Source organism: Leucoraja erinacea, chromosome 13, assembly GCF_028641065.1.
Source record: "Leucoraja erinacea ecotype New England chromosome 13, Leri_hhj_1, whole genome shotgun sequence".
Lineage (NCBI taxonomy): Eukaryota > Metazoa > Chordata > Chondrichthyes > Rajiformes > Rajidae > Leucoraja > Leucoraja erinaceus.
In genome coordinates, this window is record NC_073389.1 from 45,144,740 (window position 1) to 45,164,756 (window position 20,017).

The 20,017-nt window shown below is 43.9% G+C and overlaps 1 protein-coding gene across 1 annotated transcript in view; it reads left to right on the forward strand.

The window, feature by feature from the left end:
• LOC129702981 (C2 domain-containing protein 2) overlaps positions 1–20,017 on the forward strand; it is a 52,970-nt gene that overhangs the window by 3,011 nt on the left and 29,942 nt on the right. The window contains exons 2-3 of the mRNA XM_055645110.1: positions 10,344–10,439; positions 19,225–19,344. Of these exons, the coding sequence (XP_055501085.1) occupies positions 10,344–10,439; positions 19,225–19,344 (216 nt within the window). The remainder of the gene's footprint in view (positions 1–10,343; positions 10,440–19,224; positions 19,345–20,017) is intronic.

Genomic DNA, 20,017 nt, shown 5'->3' on the forward strand with positions numbered 1-20,017 from the left:
TGAGAAATATTTCACATTGAGAAATATTTAGACATTGAAGTGGGGAGGATTGAAATATTGGAAATGAAAGGCTTGGGGAGAGAAGAAATAGTAATTTAGCCCAAATAAAGTGTATTTCAGGCTCCTTAAAGTGGCAAATCATTAAACGACAATGCTTGGACCATCATTTTTGGAAACAGCTATGCAAGGACAGGAAGACTGAGAGTGTGGTACATTTATTTCAAAAAGGTTGTAAGGGGTGGACTAATTAACTACATGATGGTCGGGTTAATGTAGGTTGGTCAGCATATTAGAAGAAACCTATTCTGAGGGAGAGTATCAGTCATCACTTTGAGGCCAATGTTAATCACGAACAGACCGTATCAGTTTATTAAGGGATAGTATGTTTGACTATGATAGTACAAAACATTCAGGTAACAAAAAGGGCCTTTGAGATCACATCTGATATGAAGTATATTGATTTAAGCAAGGTGTTTATAATGATTTTACAAGAATGATGAGAGTCTCGAATAAGGGATGTAGTTACAAGAAGGCAAGTGGTCATTGAAGATTGCAAAGGAATTTCTTAAAAGGGCAGTGAATGTCTGGAATTTACTACCTCAGGGTTGTGGTGGCTAGATCACTGGATGGATTTAAGGAGGAGGTATAATACATATTTGAAAGATTGGGGATTTGAGGGCCATGGAAACCTACCACAGAAGAAGAGTTGAGGCCAGGCCTGATCAAACAAGTCTGAAGAAGGGTATCATCCCAAAACATCACCCATTCCTGACCCTGTGACCCTTACTCCAGCATTTTGTGTCTATCTTCAGTCTTATTGAATGCTGGAAAAAGACAAAGTACTGGAACAACTCAGTGGGTCAGGCAGCATCTCTGGAGAACATGGATAACATAAGACATAGGAGCAGAATGAGACCATTTGGTCCATCGAGTCTGTTCCACTATTCGATCATGGCTAAACTAATTTTGACTCTTAACCCATTCTCCTGCCCTCTCCCTGCAACCTTTAATGCCTGTACTAATCAAGAACCTATCAATCTCAGTTTAAAAATGCCTAATGACTTGGGCTACTCAGCTGTCTGTAGCAATGAATTTCACAGATTAATCACCTTCTGACTAAAGGAATTCCTCCTTGCCTCCATTCTAAAGGTATGTCCTTTTGTCCTGAGGCTGTGCTCCCAGATCCTAGACTCACCTACTACTGGACACATCCTCTCCACATTCACTCTATCTAGGTGATGTTTTGGGTTGGGACCCTTCTTTATACTGATTGCAGTAGGGGGAAGAAAGCTGGAAGAGAGGTGGGAGCAGGACAAAGCCTGGTAAGTGATGGATGGATGGATACAGGGAGGATGGTTTGATTAGCAGATGGTTGGACAAAGGCCAGAGATGAAAAGAGACGAGGTTGTGAGATAAAGAGATAACCTTTTTTGGGTTGTGAGCCTTCTTCAGATATATTGATTGCTGAGACAGGCTTGGACCAGATGACTTAATTCTTGTGGAAAATAATAAAAATCCCACAAATCTCAGAGAAAGTGGCAAGATGAATCTAACATTTGGCTGAGGACAGAAAGCAAAAGTTAATAGCGAACAAGTGTTATGGTAACTGGAGAACTGTAAATCGTGGACTCATTGGTGATCATTTTCTAAAGTTCTATAGATTCAGGATCCGTTCCTGTGGATTGGAAGGTAGCTAATGTTATCCCACCTTTTAAGAAGGGTGGCAGAGAGAAAACAGGGAATTGTAGACCAGTTAGCCTCACCGGTGGTGGGGAAGATGCTGGAGTCAACAATAAAAGATGAAATAGCCGCACATTTGGATAGCAGTAGCAGGATCGGTCTGAGTCGGCATGGATTTATGAAGGGGAAATCATGCTTGACTAATCTTCTGACATTTTTTGAGGATGTAACCAGGATAATGGACAAGGGAGAGTCAGTGGATATAGTGTACCTGGATTTTCAGAAAACATTTGATAAGGTCCCACATAGGAGATTAGTGGGCAAAATTAGGGCACATGGTATTGGGGGTAGAGTGCTGACATGGATAGAAGAAGTGGTTGGCAGACAGGAAACAAAGGGTAGGAATTAACAGGTTCCTTTCAGAATGGCAGGCAGTGACTAGTGGGGTACCGCAAGGCTCGGTGCTGGGACCGTAGTTATTTCCAATATATTAATGATTTGGATGAAGGGATTAAAAGTAACATTAGCAAATTTGCAGATGACACAAAGCTGGTGGCAGTGTGAACTGTGAGGAGATTGCTATGAGGATGCAGGGTGACTTGGACAGGTTGGGGTAGTGGGCAGATGTATGGCAGATGCAGTTTAATGTGGATAAATGTGAGGTTATCCACTTTGGTGGCAAAAACAGGAAGGTAGATTATTATCTAAATGGTGTCAAATTGGGAAAAGGGGAAGTACAACAGGATCTGGGGGTCCTTGTTCATCAGTCACTGAAAGTAAGCATGTAGGTACAGCAGGCAGTGAAGAAAGTGAATGGCATGTTGACCTTCAGAACACGAGGAGTTGAGTATAGGAGCAAAGAGGTCCCCCTGCAGTTGTACAGAGCCCTAGTGAGACCACACCTGGAGTATTGTGTGCAGTTTTGGTCTCCAAACTTGAAGAAGGACATTCTTGCTATTGAGGGAGTGCAGCGTAGATTCACGAGGTTAATCCCAGGATGGCGGGACTGTCATATGCTGAGAGAATGGAGCGGCTAGGCTTGTATACTGTGGCATTTAGATTGATGAGTGGGGATCTTACTGAAATATATAAGATGGGTTTGGACACGCTAGAGGCAGGAAACATGTTCCTGCCTCTAGCGTGTTTAGAACGGAGATTAGGAAAATCTTTTTCACAGAGAGTTGTGAATCTGTGGAATTCTCTGCCTCGGAGGACAGTGGAGGCTGGTTCTCTGGATGCTTTCAAGACAGTTAGATAGAGCTCTTAAAGTTAGCGGTGTTAAGGGATATGGAGAAAAGGCAGGAATGGGGTACTGATTGTGGATGATCAGCCATGATCACATTGAATGCCGGCTGGCTCGAAGGGCCGAATGGCCTACTCCTGCACCTTTTGCCTATTGTAAATAATGGGCTTCCTGCAGGGCTCTGTAATTATAAAAATGGTTAGAAGTGTGCAAAACACGAGGGTCATAAGCCTGTGCATGAATCTCTTTGTAATGTGGGTGTGGACGTTACATACCAGCTACCACATGGTCGTTAACATAAAGAGCAAGGTCTTGGTTCAATAGCAAGGAAGGATTAAGTTGACTGGAGATGACCAGGCTCATCTGCATAGACTTGGCACGTGCATGTTCGTGGGCACCCCTAACCATACCAAAAGGATAGAGATTTAACAAATAGTAGAAACCAGGAACTGCAGGTGTTCATACGGCCATAAGGAATAGGAGTAGAAATTAGGCCATTCGGCCCATCAAGTCTACTCTGCCTTTCAATCATGGGTGACTGATCTCACCCTCCTAATCCCATTCTCCTGCCTTCTCCCCATAACCTCTGACACCTGTACTAATCTAGAATCAAGATGCAGGTTTACAAAAATTGACACAAAGTGCTGGAGTAACTCAGCGGGCCAGGCAGGATCCCTGGAGGACATTTCGAGTCGGGACCCTACCTTAGACTAATTATAGTTGTGATTTGTATCCATTTGCAAATAAGTGAACATTGTCTGAAATGCCGGCATATCTTTAAAGGTGGTACGCAGTGGTAGAGCTGCTGCCTTACAGTGCCTGAGACCCGGATTTGATCCAGACTGTGGGTGCTGTCTGTGTGGAGTTTGTATGTTCTTCCTGTGACCACGTGGGTTTTCTCCGGTTGCTCCGGTTTCCTCTCACACTCTAAAGACGTACAGGTTTGTAGATTAATTGGCTTTCAGTAAAATCAAACATATTCCCTAGTGTGTAGGATAATGCTCGTGTGCAGGAATTGATGGTCAGCGCGGACTCTGTGGGACGAAGGACTTGTTTCTGCACTGTATCTCTAAACTAAGTCGCACTACATTACCTGAGACCGATGTAGAGTCGGACCCCATTTCAGGCAGCCCGTGGTCTGATATTTAAGTGCAGCACCGATGTAACGAATGCTGCATTGTCAAAATGCAACTGTTTGCTTCAGATAGACGCAAAATGCTGGAGTAACTCAGCGGGTTGGGCAGCATCTGAGGATCGTATTCCTTCTCTCCAGAGACGCTGCTTGTCCTGCTGAGTTACACCAGCATTTTTTGTCTACCTTCAGTGTAAACCCGCATCTGCAGTTCCTTCCTGCACGGTTTGCTCCTGGTGCTTCACTGTTGTTTTAATTGTTAGTCATACAGCATGGAGATGCATCCTCCACCACTGAGCCCGCCCCAGCCATTAACCCCCCCCCCCCCCCCCCCATTTGCGCTAGTTCCATTTTGTTCTCCCCACGTTCTCATCAACTCTCTCGAGATTTGACACGCGGGGCAATTTACAGTGGCCAAGTCGCCCACTAAGCCACATGCATGCCTTTGGGATGGGGAGGGGAGGGAGCTAGATGAAACATGTTCACAAGGAGAATGTGCAAGGTTCACGAGGGCAGCACCAGAGTGGTCAGGATTGAGTCCAGGGCTCTCGAGCTGTGATGACCTGTACTACGTGGCCAGAGGCCGGACCAAAAGTTCTGTTCACCTCCTCGCTCTAGTTTCTGAAACGACCATCTTCCCTCCCGACTGCTTTGCCGTTTATCTTGTGTGTCCAGATCGGCTATTTATCTTTCCTACAATGTGATACTGATTGCATTCTGAAGAAGCTTAATTGGCTTGTAATGTACTTTTGAACATTGTGAGAGGGAAAGTTGCTTCATAAATGCAAGTTCTGTTGACGAAACGCATTGGAGCAAGCAGGGGATTTTTTTCATTTGCCCTGCACAGAACTAAAACTTTCCTAATCTCCAGTTTCATGTGTTTTTATCTTTTTTCCCCCCCCATTATAGGGGACAAAATTGGTACGGGTTTTGTTCAACTTCCTCATTCAGTTGAATCGTTTATTGTTTAAATGAGAACTCTTCAGTGCATGATTATTTCCGCATGACTGTAAAATGTTTGATCTCTCTGGTTTCACTTCTTATACAATATATATGAATGTGACCTTTGTATCACGTCTGGGTTTAGTTATCATTTAATTATTGCCGCCCTTCACTTTAAATTAATCTTTGATTTTTATTACCTTATTTATCCCTTGCTGTATTTGCTGATGTTGATTGATTGATTGATTGAATTGATCAATCGAAAGGTCCAGCATTGAATCGTGCCAGAGAGTCCATGCCGACCATTGATTGCCTGTTCACGTTGGTTCTACCATATCCCATTTTGCATGCACTCTCTACACACTAGGGAAAATTTACAGAGGCCAATTAACCTACAGAACTCCACTCCTTTGGGTATGTTGGAGGAAACGCATGCGACTGGTAGAACGTGCAAACTCCACACAGAAAGCACCCAAGTTCAGGATTGAACCTGAGTCTCTGGCGCCAAGAGGTAGCAGCTCTCCAAACTGTGCTACTCTGCTCCCAATGCTGCTCCCTCTGTTCTTGAAGTTGCAGCATAAATTGCTTTGTGGCCGCTAATTCTCATTCATGACATTTTTTCCACTGCGGCTTAGTAGGTCGAGAAGATGGACACAAAATGCTGGAGTAACTCAGCGGGTCAGGCAGCATCTCTGGAGAAAATAAGTGGGTGACATTTCAGGTCGAGGCCCTTCTTCAGACAGAGACTTGCCTCTGACTCGGTATACTGTGACTTCAAGCCCCAGAAATTTGCGCAAAATTCTTGCTCTCACTCAGTGCATTGCCTTTGTTTTTTGAGAAATGTTAAATCGATTCCCTGTATGTCGTTCCTTTTTTCAGGGAGGGTTGTGAGCCACCCAAAATTTATCAGTCAGCCACAGACGGATAAATAACCTGTTTTTTTTGCGATGTGCTGCTTATTGGACTTCAGTATTATTTTTACAGCATTGCACATCGACGAATTTATTCTAATTTAGTGATACAGCGTGGAAACGGGCTCTACGGCCCAGCGATTTTTTTTTTTTTTTTTTTTTAATTTTTTTTTTTTTTTTTATTTTTTTTTTTTCTTCTCGCTTTTTTTCCCCCCCCCCCCCCCCTCCCCGCCTGACCATTAATTGATACGCAAATTCCAACCTGCACACTAGGGACATTTAACAGAATCCAATTAACCTGCAAACCTGCATTCTTTGGAATGTGAGAGGAAACCGGATCACCTGGAGAAAACCCATGCGGTCTCAGGGAGAACGTATTAACTCCATAAAGACAATATCCGTAGTCGGGATCGAACCTGAGTCTCTGGCGCGGTAAGGCAGCAACTCTACCGCTGTTCCACCGTGCCACCCTACTTTGATGTGACTACTTGGCAGAAAAAAAAGTTTTGTGCCCTTTTAGAATTCTCAGGTGGAGCAGTAAATAATTCCTTAAATTTTTATACAAAATAGTCTGTCGGCATTCATCACCAAATCATTGTAAACTTGGCCAGGATGTTCATAAGTCGTAGGAGCAGGATTAGGCCATTGTGCCCATCAAGTCTACTCCACCATTCAAGCATGGCTGATCTACCTTTCACTCTCAACCCCATTCTCCTGCCTTCTCCCCATAACAGCTGACATCCTTGCAAATCAACAATCTCAATCTCCGAGCGAGCTAAGAGAATCTCCAAGAGACCAGAGAGTTGCTTTTGATGGTGAAATTGTACCTTAGTCGTTACTTTCAGGATACAAAACAAGGGCAAGATGTATAGGAAAGAACTGTAGTGCCGGTTTAAATCAAAGGTAGATACAAAATGCTGGAGTAACTCAGTGGGCTAGGTAGCATCTCTAGAGAGAAGGAATGGGTGATATTTTGGGTTGAGACCCTTCAGACTGATGTCAGGGGAGTGGGCGGTACAGACATAAAATGTAATCAGAGCCAGTGAGACGTGGGAGAACTGGGGAGGGGATGGAGAGAGAGGGAAAACAAGGGCTACTTGAAGTTTGGGAAGTCAACATACAGCTGGGATGCAAGCTGCCCAAGTAAAATATGAGGTGCTGTTCCTCCAATTTGCGCTGGGCCTCACTCTGGCAATAGAGGACGCCCAGGACAGAAAGGTCAGATTGGGAATGGGAGGGGGAGTTAAAGTGCTGAGCAACCGGGAGATCAGGTAGCTTTAGGCGACTGAGCGGAGGTGTTCAGCGAAATGATCACCGAGCTTGCACTTTGTCTCGCTGATATACAGGAATCGACACCTGGAACAACGGATACAGTAGATGAGGTTGGAGGAGGTACAAGTAAACTTCTGCCTCACCAGAAAATAATGTCGGGTTCCTTGGACGGAGTCGAGGGGGGAGGTAAAGGGACAGGTGTTGCATCTCCTGCAGTAGCAGGGGAAAGTACCCGGGGAGGGAACGATGCATGGCTCCTATATCTTTCAATCCAAGAATGAATTATTATTATGAATTAGATTTTCATGTGACTATTTGAGCTATTATTTTGCAAGTCATGTAGAGGGAATGTCGGTGCCAAAAATGAGGTTTGCTGCCGTTATATTTATTTTTGGTTTTCGGAAACTCTGTAAAGTTCAAGCCAAGTGATGAAATGAGTCCAGTCAGGACAGAGACTGCGTTTGTATATTGTGTTGGAGCTGGCATTTCCACTCGGGAGTTCTTGGATATTTGCCTGTAGGGAGACTGGACAGGGTTTTTCCATTTGGAAATATTTTGCAGAAACGAGGAACTGTAGATGCTAGTTTGCAGAAAAAGGACACGAATAGCTGGAGTAACTCGGCAGGTCATGCAGCAGCATCCCTGGTGGGTTGGGACACTTCTTCAGGCTGATTGCTGAAGGGGTGGGTGGGGGCGGGGGACTTGACACCTTTTTGTTCTCTCCCCTCCACTCCCGCCTACATTCCATTCTCCAGCTTCACAATTCACAACTATTCAATCCTTTTTTCCTGCATCTTCTGTCTTTGCATGTCTGGCCTTGATCCAGTCCCCCTTTCACCTATCTCCACCTATTGCATGCCAAGTATGTAGGAATGAACTGCAGATGCTGGTTTACACAGAAGATAGACACAAAATGCTTCAACCTGAAGAAGGGTCTCGACCCGAAACGTCACCCGTTCCTTCTCTCCAGAGATGCTGCCTGTCCCGCTGAGTTACACCAGCATTTTGCCTATTACTTGCCTAGCTTTGTCCTGCCCCTCCTCTCTTCCAGCTTTCTTCCCTAACCCCCACCCCCCACACAAACAGTGTGAGGAAGGCTCCCGACCTGAAACGTCGGCGTGTCCATGTTCTCTTGAGATGCTGCCTGTCCCGCTGAGTTTTTCCGGCACATAGCGTCTTTTTTCAGAAACCAGCATCTGCAGTTCCCTGACTTAACCTGCTGTCTTTGTTTTTTCTGTGATGCAAGAGTTTAGCTTCGTGATTCAGTGCGGAAACGGGCCCTTTAGCCCATAGGGTCCGCGCTGACCAGCGATCCCTGCACGTTAACACTATCCTACACACGCTGGGGACAATTTACGATTTTACCAAGCCAATTGGCCTACAAACCTATATGTCTAAGGAGTGTGGGAGGAGACTGGAGCACCTGGAGAAAACTTACCCAGGTCACGGGGAGAATGTACAAACAACCTACAGACAGCACCCGTAGTTAGGATGGGACTTGGGTCTCTGGCACTGTAATGCAGCAACTCTACCGCTGCACCACTGTGCCGAGTTTGAAGTTAATTTGGGAGATGCTGTTGAAACTATTACAATTACAATCTTCTAAAGGTGTCAGGACGGGATCTCGTATAGGAAAGGATTAGAGGGTTACAGGGCAAACGGGACTGGTTCTAGTAGACACCTTGTTCGGTGTGGATGAATTGGGTCGCAGAGCCTTTTTCTGTGCTGTATAACTCTGACTATATTGTATCTCTTTTTTTGACATCATATTTCACTTGCTATACACTGAGGAACAATGGTCTTACAGTCATGGTCTTCATCACGGTGAGGAATGGGGTCTATTGTAGAACCTGGTACAGGCTGTTCCAGAAGTGTGTCAGTATTTGCAGGATATATTCAGAAATAGATCTACCCTTGATAATTTAATTATTTCCCTCGGATACCAAATGATTTGAAGAACTGTTTGTCCTTGCTGAAAGAGTCATCTGTGCTATTAGACGATGTGTGGTCTTGAAAGCACATGAGCTGTGATAATGGGCCATTGACATCATTGGAGGCAAGCTCCACACAAGTGACAATCTGTGCAGGAAGGAACTGCAGATGCTGGCTTACACCAAAGGATAGACACAAAATGCTGGAGTAACTCAGCGGGACAGGCAGCACCTCTGGATAGAGGGAATGGGTGACGTTTTGGGTCGAGACCCTTCTTCAGACATTGAGAATCGGGAGAGGGAAACTAGAGATATGGAATGGTAAAGTGCGAAAACGAGATCGAAGGGGATGAAGATCAAGGAAAATGTAGAATAGATCCACCTGTTACAGGATGGGTTATGTCCGTCAGTATTCTTTTAAGAATTGGATTGCTGTAATTGTGAAAATAAAGAAGCCATTCCTTGATTTGGACATTTGGCTTTAAGTTTATTATTGTCATGCGTAGTGAGGTACTGTGAAAGGCTTTATTTTGCAGGCCATCCAATCAGATAATATAAAACATAAATACAACCAAGTCAAACTCTTGTTCAGTAGGTAGAGGGGAAGATACTGAGTGCAGAATATAGTTCTCAGCATTGTAGCGCATCAGTTAGATAGATAAAGTCCAATGTCCTGCAATGGGAGAGAGGTGAATCAGACAGTACCCTAGCTCATGAAAGGACTGTTCACAAGCCTGATAACAGAGGGGAAGAAGCTGTTCCTGAGTCCAGTGGTGCGTGGGGTTGGCGTGATGAGTAGGGGGATGGTGGATGGGGGGGGGGGGGGGGGGGGGGGGGGGGGGGGGGGGGGGGGTGGGGGAGGTCGGGGATTGGTGGGTGCTCGCTGTTAGCCAGAATTTAATTCGAGCAGCTGCAAAAAAGTGGTTAGAAGTGCAGGTAAGTGGTGTAGTATCTTGCAATTAATCTGATTGCATAAAGAGCATAGTACAAATAATTATAAATTTCTTGTTTATCACAAACATATATTGCACATTAGTTTCTTTTAATGCAAACTTTTAAAGTTTCGCATTTAAGAGTATGCATTACCTTTCATTTGTGCCCGTATGTTACAAGTACTGTATACCTGAGCAATACTGCAATGGGCATCTATCTTTTCAGACTATGATAGTTTGCACTTTAGGGAATGGTTATTCAGTAATTGACTCTTTTTCTCTCTCTCTCTCTCGTTTTAGAGTTCATTGCAGCTTACTATTGACAATGTCGGTCCGTATTCATCTCCTCTGTCTCTGAGTCGTGTGACCAGTGTTATCAAATCCGCACAACACTTGGTGAGTACCATGTAGCATCTGTGTGTAATAGGATTCGCATTGGTTTGATTTTATTTTCATTCTGATTGGGAATGGAATCCATTCAAGTTTCTCCAGTTTGAAATTGGGGATAGACATTACTCTTGAAGCTCCAATATATGTTGTCATCCCCACCTCGTTCCATTTACAAGTTTATAATAAGCTCCACACTTGTTAAAGCAGTTGGTCAGACATGTATCGTGTATTTATCCGAGAGGATAATTTATAGATATCGATAGGGTAGGTTTAGAAGTTTAGTTTAGAGATACAACGCGGAAACAGGCCCACCGTGGCTACACTGGCCAGTGACCCCCGCGCATTCATACTATCTTACATTAGGAACAATTTTTACATGTACACCAAGCCAATTAACCTGCAAACCTGTGCGTCTTTGGAGTGTGGGAGGAAACCGGAGATCTCAGAGGAAAACCCACGCGGTCACTGGAAGAAGGTACAAACTCCCGTAGTCGAGATTGAGCCTGGCACCCCCGCACTGTAAGGCGGCAACTTTACCGCTGTGCTACCGTGCCTCCCCTAACAGGCTTAAATTGGTCATATGGGCCTTGTGGGCAGGTGGAACTAGTGTAGATGGCATGTTGGTCAGAGTGGGCAGGTTGGACTGAAGGGCCTGTCATGCTGTTTGACTATGAGGAAGTGCAAATTAGGCAACGTTCTTTCTCGCCTCTTATGCTGGGCGCAATGTGGGCATTGACTGAATCATGAGAGCAGATGATAATTTGTTTCTTCTGATATCCTTAGACCCTTCATTCAACATTAACCACCCCATTTGACCCTGCCAATGTTTACTGATGGATGGAGCTAGGAGACTGGTGGGGTAACCTATAGCATTTGAACAATATGATAATCCAATTGCCCATCTGAAAAAGGGTTTCGGCCTTAAAATGTTGCCTATTTCCTTCGCTCCATAGATGTTGCTGCACCCGCCAAGTTTCTCCAGCATTTTTGTGTACGCCCAATTTCATTCTCTCCCCCCTCTCCCCCTGTGGAATGAAACCGCTAATATGAGTGCCTGCCTTCTCTGATGTGCAGTGCCGAGGTATACAGTATTTGATGCGAACATTGAGTTTGCCCACTAGTCTGCTCTTAAATCCCAATGAAAGAGCGATGCAAGTTGAATTTTTATCCAACTAGACTATGATACTCATTTGTGGAAGCGGTTGGACATAAACTTGGAAATGTTATTGTAAAGATGGAAACGGAAGCCTCAGTTTAGTTTATTGTCACGGGTACTGAAGTACAGTGAAAATATTTTGTTGTGAGCTATCCAATCAGCAGAAAGACAATACATGATTACAATCAAGCCATTTACAGTGTCTAGATAAATGATAAGGGAATAATGTTTAGTGCAAGGTAAAGTCTATTAAGGATAGTCTAAGGGTCACCAAAGAGGTAGATAGTAGTTCAGCCTTGCCCTCTGCTCTATTTTCATTGTACATCTGTACAAGTGACAATAATAAACTAAACTAAATCAAAAGATGAGTGTATTTCTGGGGACCTGGAGCATGCCAATTACTATGTATGAAGAGGCTTCAGTTGATATAATTCAAAGATACCAGCTTGCATATCTACAGTTACTCAATGTTTTGGCTAACATACAGCATGAGCCCCTGTTTTATCAACACTATTTCCTTCCATTTCAAGGCTCACCATTAACGTTCTCTGTCATTTTAATTTTGTTCCCTTCAGGTCATTCTGTGATTGCCATGTACAATCCATTTTGATCTCTTTAGACCCCTTCAAATAACTTTTTTGGATATTTATTTAAATGAACTAATCCTATCCTAGGAAGAGGAAATGGAATTGGCAGAGATGGTATGGTGCTGCTGTGGCAGGAAGCTAAGAGGCAAGTTAATGGAAAATTATCAAAATCCTCAGTTGTCTGAACTTTGGCAAGCTTAGTTTACTTTCCTAGTTGACATTACTTCCAATGGGATTAGAACAGTGTCATGTTTCTGCTCTGTAAGCTTCTTGAGTGAACAGGGAAATAAGTCTCCATTAATTATTTCTCCATAGATTATTATTAATGCACACTGTACCTGTGCTATAACACCAGGATAAGCGCTCAACCAAGCCCAAAACCAAAGTAGCCTCTAAACTGCATTTACACACATATGCTATAAGGACTATAACTAACTCTATAATAAGCTATCTACATGATAACACACACGCGCACCCACCCACACCCACCCACACCCACCCACACCCACACACACCCCCACACACACCCACACACACCCACACACACCCACACACACACGCGCACACACACTGATCATATCATTAGGGTTATATACAATGGGATAGATTATTATAGCACTAGTGGGGTACCGCAAGGCTCAGTGCTGGGACCCCAGCTATTTACAATATATATTAATGATCTGGATGAGGGAATTGAAGGCAATATCTCCAAGTTTGCGGATGACACTAAGCTGGGGGGCAGTGTTAGCTGTGAGGAGGATGCTAGGAGACTGCAAGGTGACTTGGATAGGCTGGGTCAGTGGGCAAATGTTTGGCAGATGCAGTATAATGTGGATGAATGTGAGGTTATCCATTTTGGTGGCAAAAACAGAAAGCAGACTATTATCTAAATGGTGGCCGACTAGGAAAAGGGGAGATGCAGCGAGACGTGGGTGTCATGGTACACCAGTCATTGAAAGTAGGCATGCAGGTGCAGCAGGCAGTGAAGAAAGCGAATGGTATGTTAGCTTTCATAGCAAAAGGATTTGAGTATAGGAGCAGGGAGGTTCTACTGCAGTTGTACAGGGTCTTGGTGAGACCACACCTGGAGTATTGCGTACAGTTTTGGTCTCCAAATCTGAGGAAGGACATTATTGCCATAGAGGGAGTGCAGAGAAGGTTCACCAGACTGATTCCTGGGATGTCAGGACTGTCTTATGAAGAAAGACTGGATAGACTTGGTTTATACTCTCTAGAATTTAGGAGATTGAGAGGGGATCTTATAGAAACTTACAAAATTCTTAAGGGGTTGGACAGGCTAGATGCAGGAAGATTGCTCCCAATGTTGGGGAAGTCCAGGACAAGGGGTCACAGCTTAAGGATAAGGGGGAAATCCTTTAAAACCGAGATGAGAAGAACTTTTTTCACACAGAGAGTGGTGAGTCTCTGGAACTCTCTGCTGCAGAGGGTAGTCGAGGCCAGTTCATTGGCTATATTTAAGAGGGAGTTAGATGTGGCCCTTGTGGCTAAGGGGATCAGAGGGTATGGAGAGAAGGCAGGTACGGGATACTGAGTTGGATGATCAGCCATGATCATATTGAATGGCGGTGCAGGCTCGAAGGGCCGAATGGCCTACTCCTGCACCTAATTTCTATGTTTCTATGTTTATTATAATTTAGGATCTAAAAGTATTTAAGGTGAAGTTCTGTAACATGTTGTAATGTGTAAGAAAGAACTGCGGATGCTGGTTTGAATCGAAGGTAGACACAAAATGCTGGAGTAACTCAGCGGGTGAGGCACTATCTCTGGAGAGAAGAAATGGGTGACGTTTTGGGTCGAGGCCCTTCTTCAGACTGATGTCAGGGGAGGGGGCGGGACAGGGACCAAGATAGAATGTAGGTGGAGACAGTAAGTCTAGTGGGAGAACTGGGAAGGGGGAGGGGATGGAGAGAGAAAGCAAGGGCTATCTGAAGTTAAGCGAAGTCAATGTTCATACCGCTGAGGTGTAAACTACCCAAGTGAAATATGAAGTGCTGTGTAATGATTATTTTTTAACCATTCTCTCCTTATAATATTGTTCTCCACTGCTTATAATGAATAAAGCATGGTATTTTATTTTAAATACAGCTGTTCCTTGATTTACAAAGGGCTTGTGTAATGGGAAAATATTTCATGAAATGAATGGTGTTTGAGTCAAAAATGTATCTTGTTGGTTTTCCCCTTTGGCTCGATCTACTGTATTTGAGTTTGAACTGATCATATCTACGTATGGTACATCTGATATGTTTGGATAGCATACAAAGCTTTCAGCTGTACATCGACACAAACAACAATAATAAACCTAAACCTACAGTCTTTGGTGATATTCTAAAGTCATGGTTTAAAAAAGACCTAAGCACTTACAAAGACAACAATATGTGTAAATGAAACAAAATTATTTATATTATAAAATATGATTTTATATTATAAAATATCAAATCTAAAATTAAGGTAATAAAAATATGAACAATGTTCTTTTTGGGGCACTCATCGAGAAAAGCATACCAGGTCCTGAAGGATCTTGTCTGATCTCGAGTAAGTACCAAATACATAGAAACAGCCCATTGAGTCCATGTGCAAGAGTATCCAGGCTTTGGCCCCATTTTCAAAGTTCCAGCTGCAGCTGACTATAAAGGCCCGTTCAGTTCAGTTTAGTTTATTGCCACGTGTACCGAGGTACAGTGAAAAGCTATTTGTTGTGTGCTAACCAGTCAGGAAAAAGACAATACATTATTACAATTGATCCATTTACAGATGATGCTCGATTTATGATGCCTCGACTTACGATATTTCGACTTTACGAGCGACAAGCGCTCGGCAACGGCAGCTAAAAAGTATTATTATGAATTGTGAATGAATTGTGAATAGAAGGGAGGTTGGTTTGTGTGATGGTCTGGGCTGCCTCCACAATTCGCTGCAATTTCTTGCGGTCTTGGATGGAGCTGTTTCCAAACCAAGGTGTAATGCATCCTGATAAAATGCTTTCTATGGTGCCCCTGTAGCAACCTTTGCCACGATCGGATCGTCCAGCGAACTGTAGTCCCTCCCTGTCGGCTGCTTTCAGCCCGCAGTTGACCTTGAGGGCATGATAGGCAAGACCCTCCGGTTCTTCTTACAGGCCCTTTAGTCCAGCGTCCCCAGCCGTTGCAGACTTCATCCACTTCCTCTCCAGTTCCTGGTCATCGGGGGTGAGTGTGCTCAGGCACGGTGCCTCCCTCTCCCAGTTCCGCGGTGGGTGAGCCAGGCTGTATTGTATGGCCATGGCTCGCCGATTCTACAATAAGCAGTTGAGCCATATTTTCAGTACTCGCTGGTGCCAGTCCTCAATTGCGAAGGTATTTGCATCAATGATCGGTGTGAACAGCAATTGACCACATCGCAGCTGCCAATAGGATAATGGATAACGATCCTTGTTGGCACAGTTGCGCCTGGGATTTTTTTCACCTGCTTTTGCTAATGTCAATAGAATCTCTCTCTGTTCCGTGATAATCATTTGATACAGCTTTGTAAATCAGGGTCGTGTAACTTGCTGACTATGACAGAGATAAGTGAACTGTCTTAAACTGAAGACTGTAAATCCAGGTATCCTGCATTTATTGATTCATTCGTAGGTTTCTTGCAGTTATTCAGATTACCTACAGAATTCTTCAACATCTCTTGAGTGTTGGCAGTAGAGTTGCTGTCTTACAGCACCAGAGACCTGATTTCGATCCCGTCTACGGGTGCTGACTGTGCAGAGCTTGTACGCTCTCCCCGTGACCATGTGGGTTTTCTGCGAGACCTCCGGTTTCTTCCCACCCTCCATAGACGTGCAGGCTTGTAGGTTAATTGGCTTTGGTAAAAATTGTGGTGATGGCTGGTCGGCACTGAGTTGGTGGGCCAAAGGTCCTGTTTCATGGCGGTATCTCTAAACTAAACTAAACTCCAGAGTGTGGTAGGCTGAGGGGAGACCCGATGGAAGTTCATCAAATTTAAGTGAGGGATGGATAGGATAGTTGGTCCAAGTCTAATCCCATGATGGAAGTGTCAAAGACTAGAGGGCACGGCTTTAAGGTCAGTGAGAGAAAGTCTAAATGATATGTGCGGGGATAATTTTTCCATGGTGGTAGATACCCGCAGTATAACTTAGTTTAGTTTAGTTTTATCACGTGTACTGAGATACAGTAAAAAGCTTTTTGTTGCACACTATCCAGTCAGTGAAAAGCCAATACATGATTACAATCAAACTGTACACTGTGTACAGAGATAGGATGAAGGGTATAATGTTTAGTGCAAGATAAAGTGCAGTAAAGTGTGATCAACGTTAGTTCAGAGGTCTCCAATGAGGTAACTGGGGGTTCAGGATGGTTCTCTAGTTGGTGAGAGGGCGGTTCATTTGCCTGACGACAGCTGGGAAGAAACTGTCCCTGTGTTGCCGGGGTGGTGGTGAAGCATTCATGATTGTGATGCTTGGAGCATCTAGACAGGCACATGTATCACGCCCTGGATGGGTAACTCAAAAGCCCAGGAGCAAAGGAGATTACAATAAGTGGTGAACGCTGACTGGTCCATCACGGGTACTGTCCTCCTCACCATTGAAGGGAAGTACAGGAGGCGCTGCCTCATAAAGGCAGCCAGCATCATCAAGGACCCACACCACCCTGGTCATGCTCTCATTTCATTCCTGCCATCGGGAAGAAGGTATCGGGGTCTGAAAACTACCGTTCAAGACCAGCTTCCCAACGACCATCGGGCTATTGAACGCTACGATCTTCAACTAAACTATGAACTGCCCTGATTGCATTAGGGACTTTGTTTTGTTTATCAATAGCTGACCAGTTTGAAGGGCTGAATGGCCTAGTATTTTCTATAAAAATTGCAGAATCTCTGTGGAACATTTACGACTACCAGTTCAATGTCCAGACTAGACAGGAAAATATATATTTGAAGGATTTCTGGGTCACCAATATGCCAAACACTACCTTCAACAACCAATGTCATCAAAATAATTATTTGGCAATAGGATACCATTTTTGTTCACAGCATTATGTACATTTTGCTATTAACTGCAAAATGTTTCTACTGAGCTGTTAACAATCTTGCACTAACAAATCAAAGTACTGACTAAGTACTAACAAAGTGGAGATTTAAAACATAAAACAAGCCATCAACAATCTAAATATAGTATCTAGTTCTAGTTTTCTTCCTTTATCACTTTAGCCCCCAAAATACACTGTGTTCTTCAGGATACAGATCACCTTGCTTGCACAAATCCAACTTTACGCAAACTATCCCATACATTTTAAAGGATTTTTCAAGCTACCGATCACATGTTTCATGGTATTCATCAATCACTGGATGCAGTATGTATACCCAGTATGTATTGGCATCATGGTCAACACCGATATGGAGGGCTGAAGGGCCTGCTGCTGTGCTGTAGTATTCTATGTACTATGTTTAATTTTGACAGCAGTCAATATGTGGCACCTTATCAATGGCTTTTTGGATGCACATATTTGCATGTCAGTTGCATTTCCCTTTTTGATGCCTCATCATTAAAAATCCAATATAAAGTTATAGACTTTTCTTTTTAAAAATCAATGCTTTTCTTTTCTAATCAATTAACATGTGACTAAGTGATTGATAATTATGTCCCTGGCTAAATCTGTTTCTAGGTCTTTCCCCTCCCCCAAGGTGAATCTATAGTTAATTTCTATCTATTCTTTCTGGATATACAAGTTTTGTTTATTGTCACATGTACCGAGATGCAATGACAAGCTTTTGCTGCATGCTCACCAGCCAGCAGAACGACAGTACGTGATTACAATCGAGCCATCCATAGTGTACACATACATGATAAAGGGAATAACGCAAATAACATAGTGCAAGGTAAAGTCCAATCGGAGATCGTCCAAGGGTATGCCAGGACCCCTCTCTAGTTGTTGGTAAGATGGATCAGGTGCCTGGTAAAAGCCGGAAAGAAACTGTCCCTGAATCTGGAGGTGTGCGATAACACACTTCTATACCTTACCGTCCAAACGTGGTAGTGGAGGCAGTGATGGTAGTGCCGTTTAAGAGGCTTTTGGGTAGCGCATGGAAGTGTAGTGATTGGAGATACGGATCATCTACAGGCTAATGAGATATGTTTAAGTTGGCATCCTGTTCGACACAAACAATGTGGGCCAAAGGGCCTGTTCCTGTGCTGTACTGTTCTCTGCTCTGTGTTCTAATGCCGACCCAAGTGTCGGATAATTGAGACCAGGCATGAGTGGTGCTTGCACCAGTGACTGTTGGCACTTGTGGGTGAAGTACCTCAAGGGTTATAGGGAGAGATTCAGATTCAGATTCAGATTCAATTTTAATTGTCATTGTCAGTGTACAGTACAGAGACAACGAAATGCATTTAGCATCTCCCTTGAAGAGCGACATAGCAAACGATTTGAATAAAAAAAAATAATAAGTGTCCGGGGGTGGGGTGGTGATTGGCAGTCACCGAGGTACGTTGTTGAGTAGAGTGACAGCCGCCGGAAAGAAGCTGTTCCTCGACCTGCTGGTTCGGCAACGGAGAGACCTGTAGCGCCTCCCGGATGGTAGGAGGGTAAACAGTCCATGGTTGGGGTGAGAGCAAGACAATGGAGTTAGGAGGGATAGATAGATCAGCCATGATTGAATGGCGAAGTAGACTTGATGGGCCGAATGGCCTGATTCTGATACTTATGACACGAGGAATTACAGATGTTGGCTTGCAAAAAAAAAAAGACACACCATGCTGGATTAACTCATCGGGCCAGGTAACATCTGGGAGAACATAAATAGGTGACGTTTTGGGTCGGTGCTTTTCTTCAGACTACCTTGATTTGCTTTTAAAGGAAAAATAATATTTAATAATATATTAAAGCATAAAGTTTGAATTATCATTTTGATCTATTGCACACTCCTTCCATTTTCATCAAATTAATCTGTGATTAGTTGCATGCCACAAGTTAATTGGAAGGTAATGTGCTGAACCGGTGCAGACTCTTCACTGAACCTGCTGTCAATTTGGTTACAGGTACTTGGATGCCACGTGACTGGAGAATATGCCCAGTTTTCTATCACTGTGACGCAGGAGTCGCCCGTTGCTGTGGCAATGGAATCCTTTAATGTCCACATGTCTCCACTTCACGTCGAGGTACAGCTTGGAAAATCTTGTGTACAATTATCAATATTCCACGGCAGCAAACAGTGAAATGGGGGTTGGACATTTTTCTGAGGCAGCTCCTCCTGTTGCTCCCTTCATTGGTGGGGAGGTCAGTACTCGTGGTGGGCTGTGCACTGTCCCTCACATTTTGCAATCTTCTACGTTCCCATGTTTATGCATGTTCCATTTAAAATGAATATCACTTTTTAAAATGTTCTATGCATCCATGGGGAATAGGGAATGCAGGCTAGGTGAATATGGCCTGCATGGATGAGAATTGCTTAAAATAATTACTGTACAAATCAACACTGTATGCAAAAATAATTTCACTGTACCCGTGGAACCCGGCCCTTCTGCTCGCAGAGTCCGAGCCGACCAGCGATCGCCTGGCACACTAGCAGTATCCTGCACACAATTAACAATGTTGGCAAAGCCAATGAACGTACAAAACTGCACGCCTTCGGAGTGTGAGAGGAAACCAGAGCACCTGGAGAAAACCCACGGGGTCACAGGGAGAACGTACAAAGTCCGTACAGACAGCACCCGTAGTTGGGATCATACCCGGGGCTCTGGTGCTGTAAGCAGCAACTCTACAACAGTAGCACCGTGCTGCCCACTCTCTGCAAAACAAAAACCTCAGCACATTGAACCATTAACCATTGAA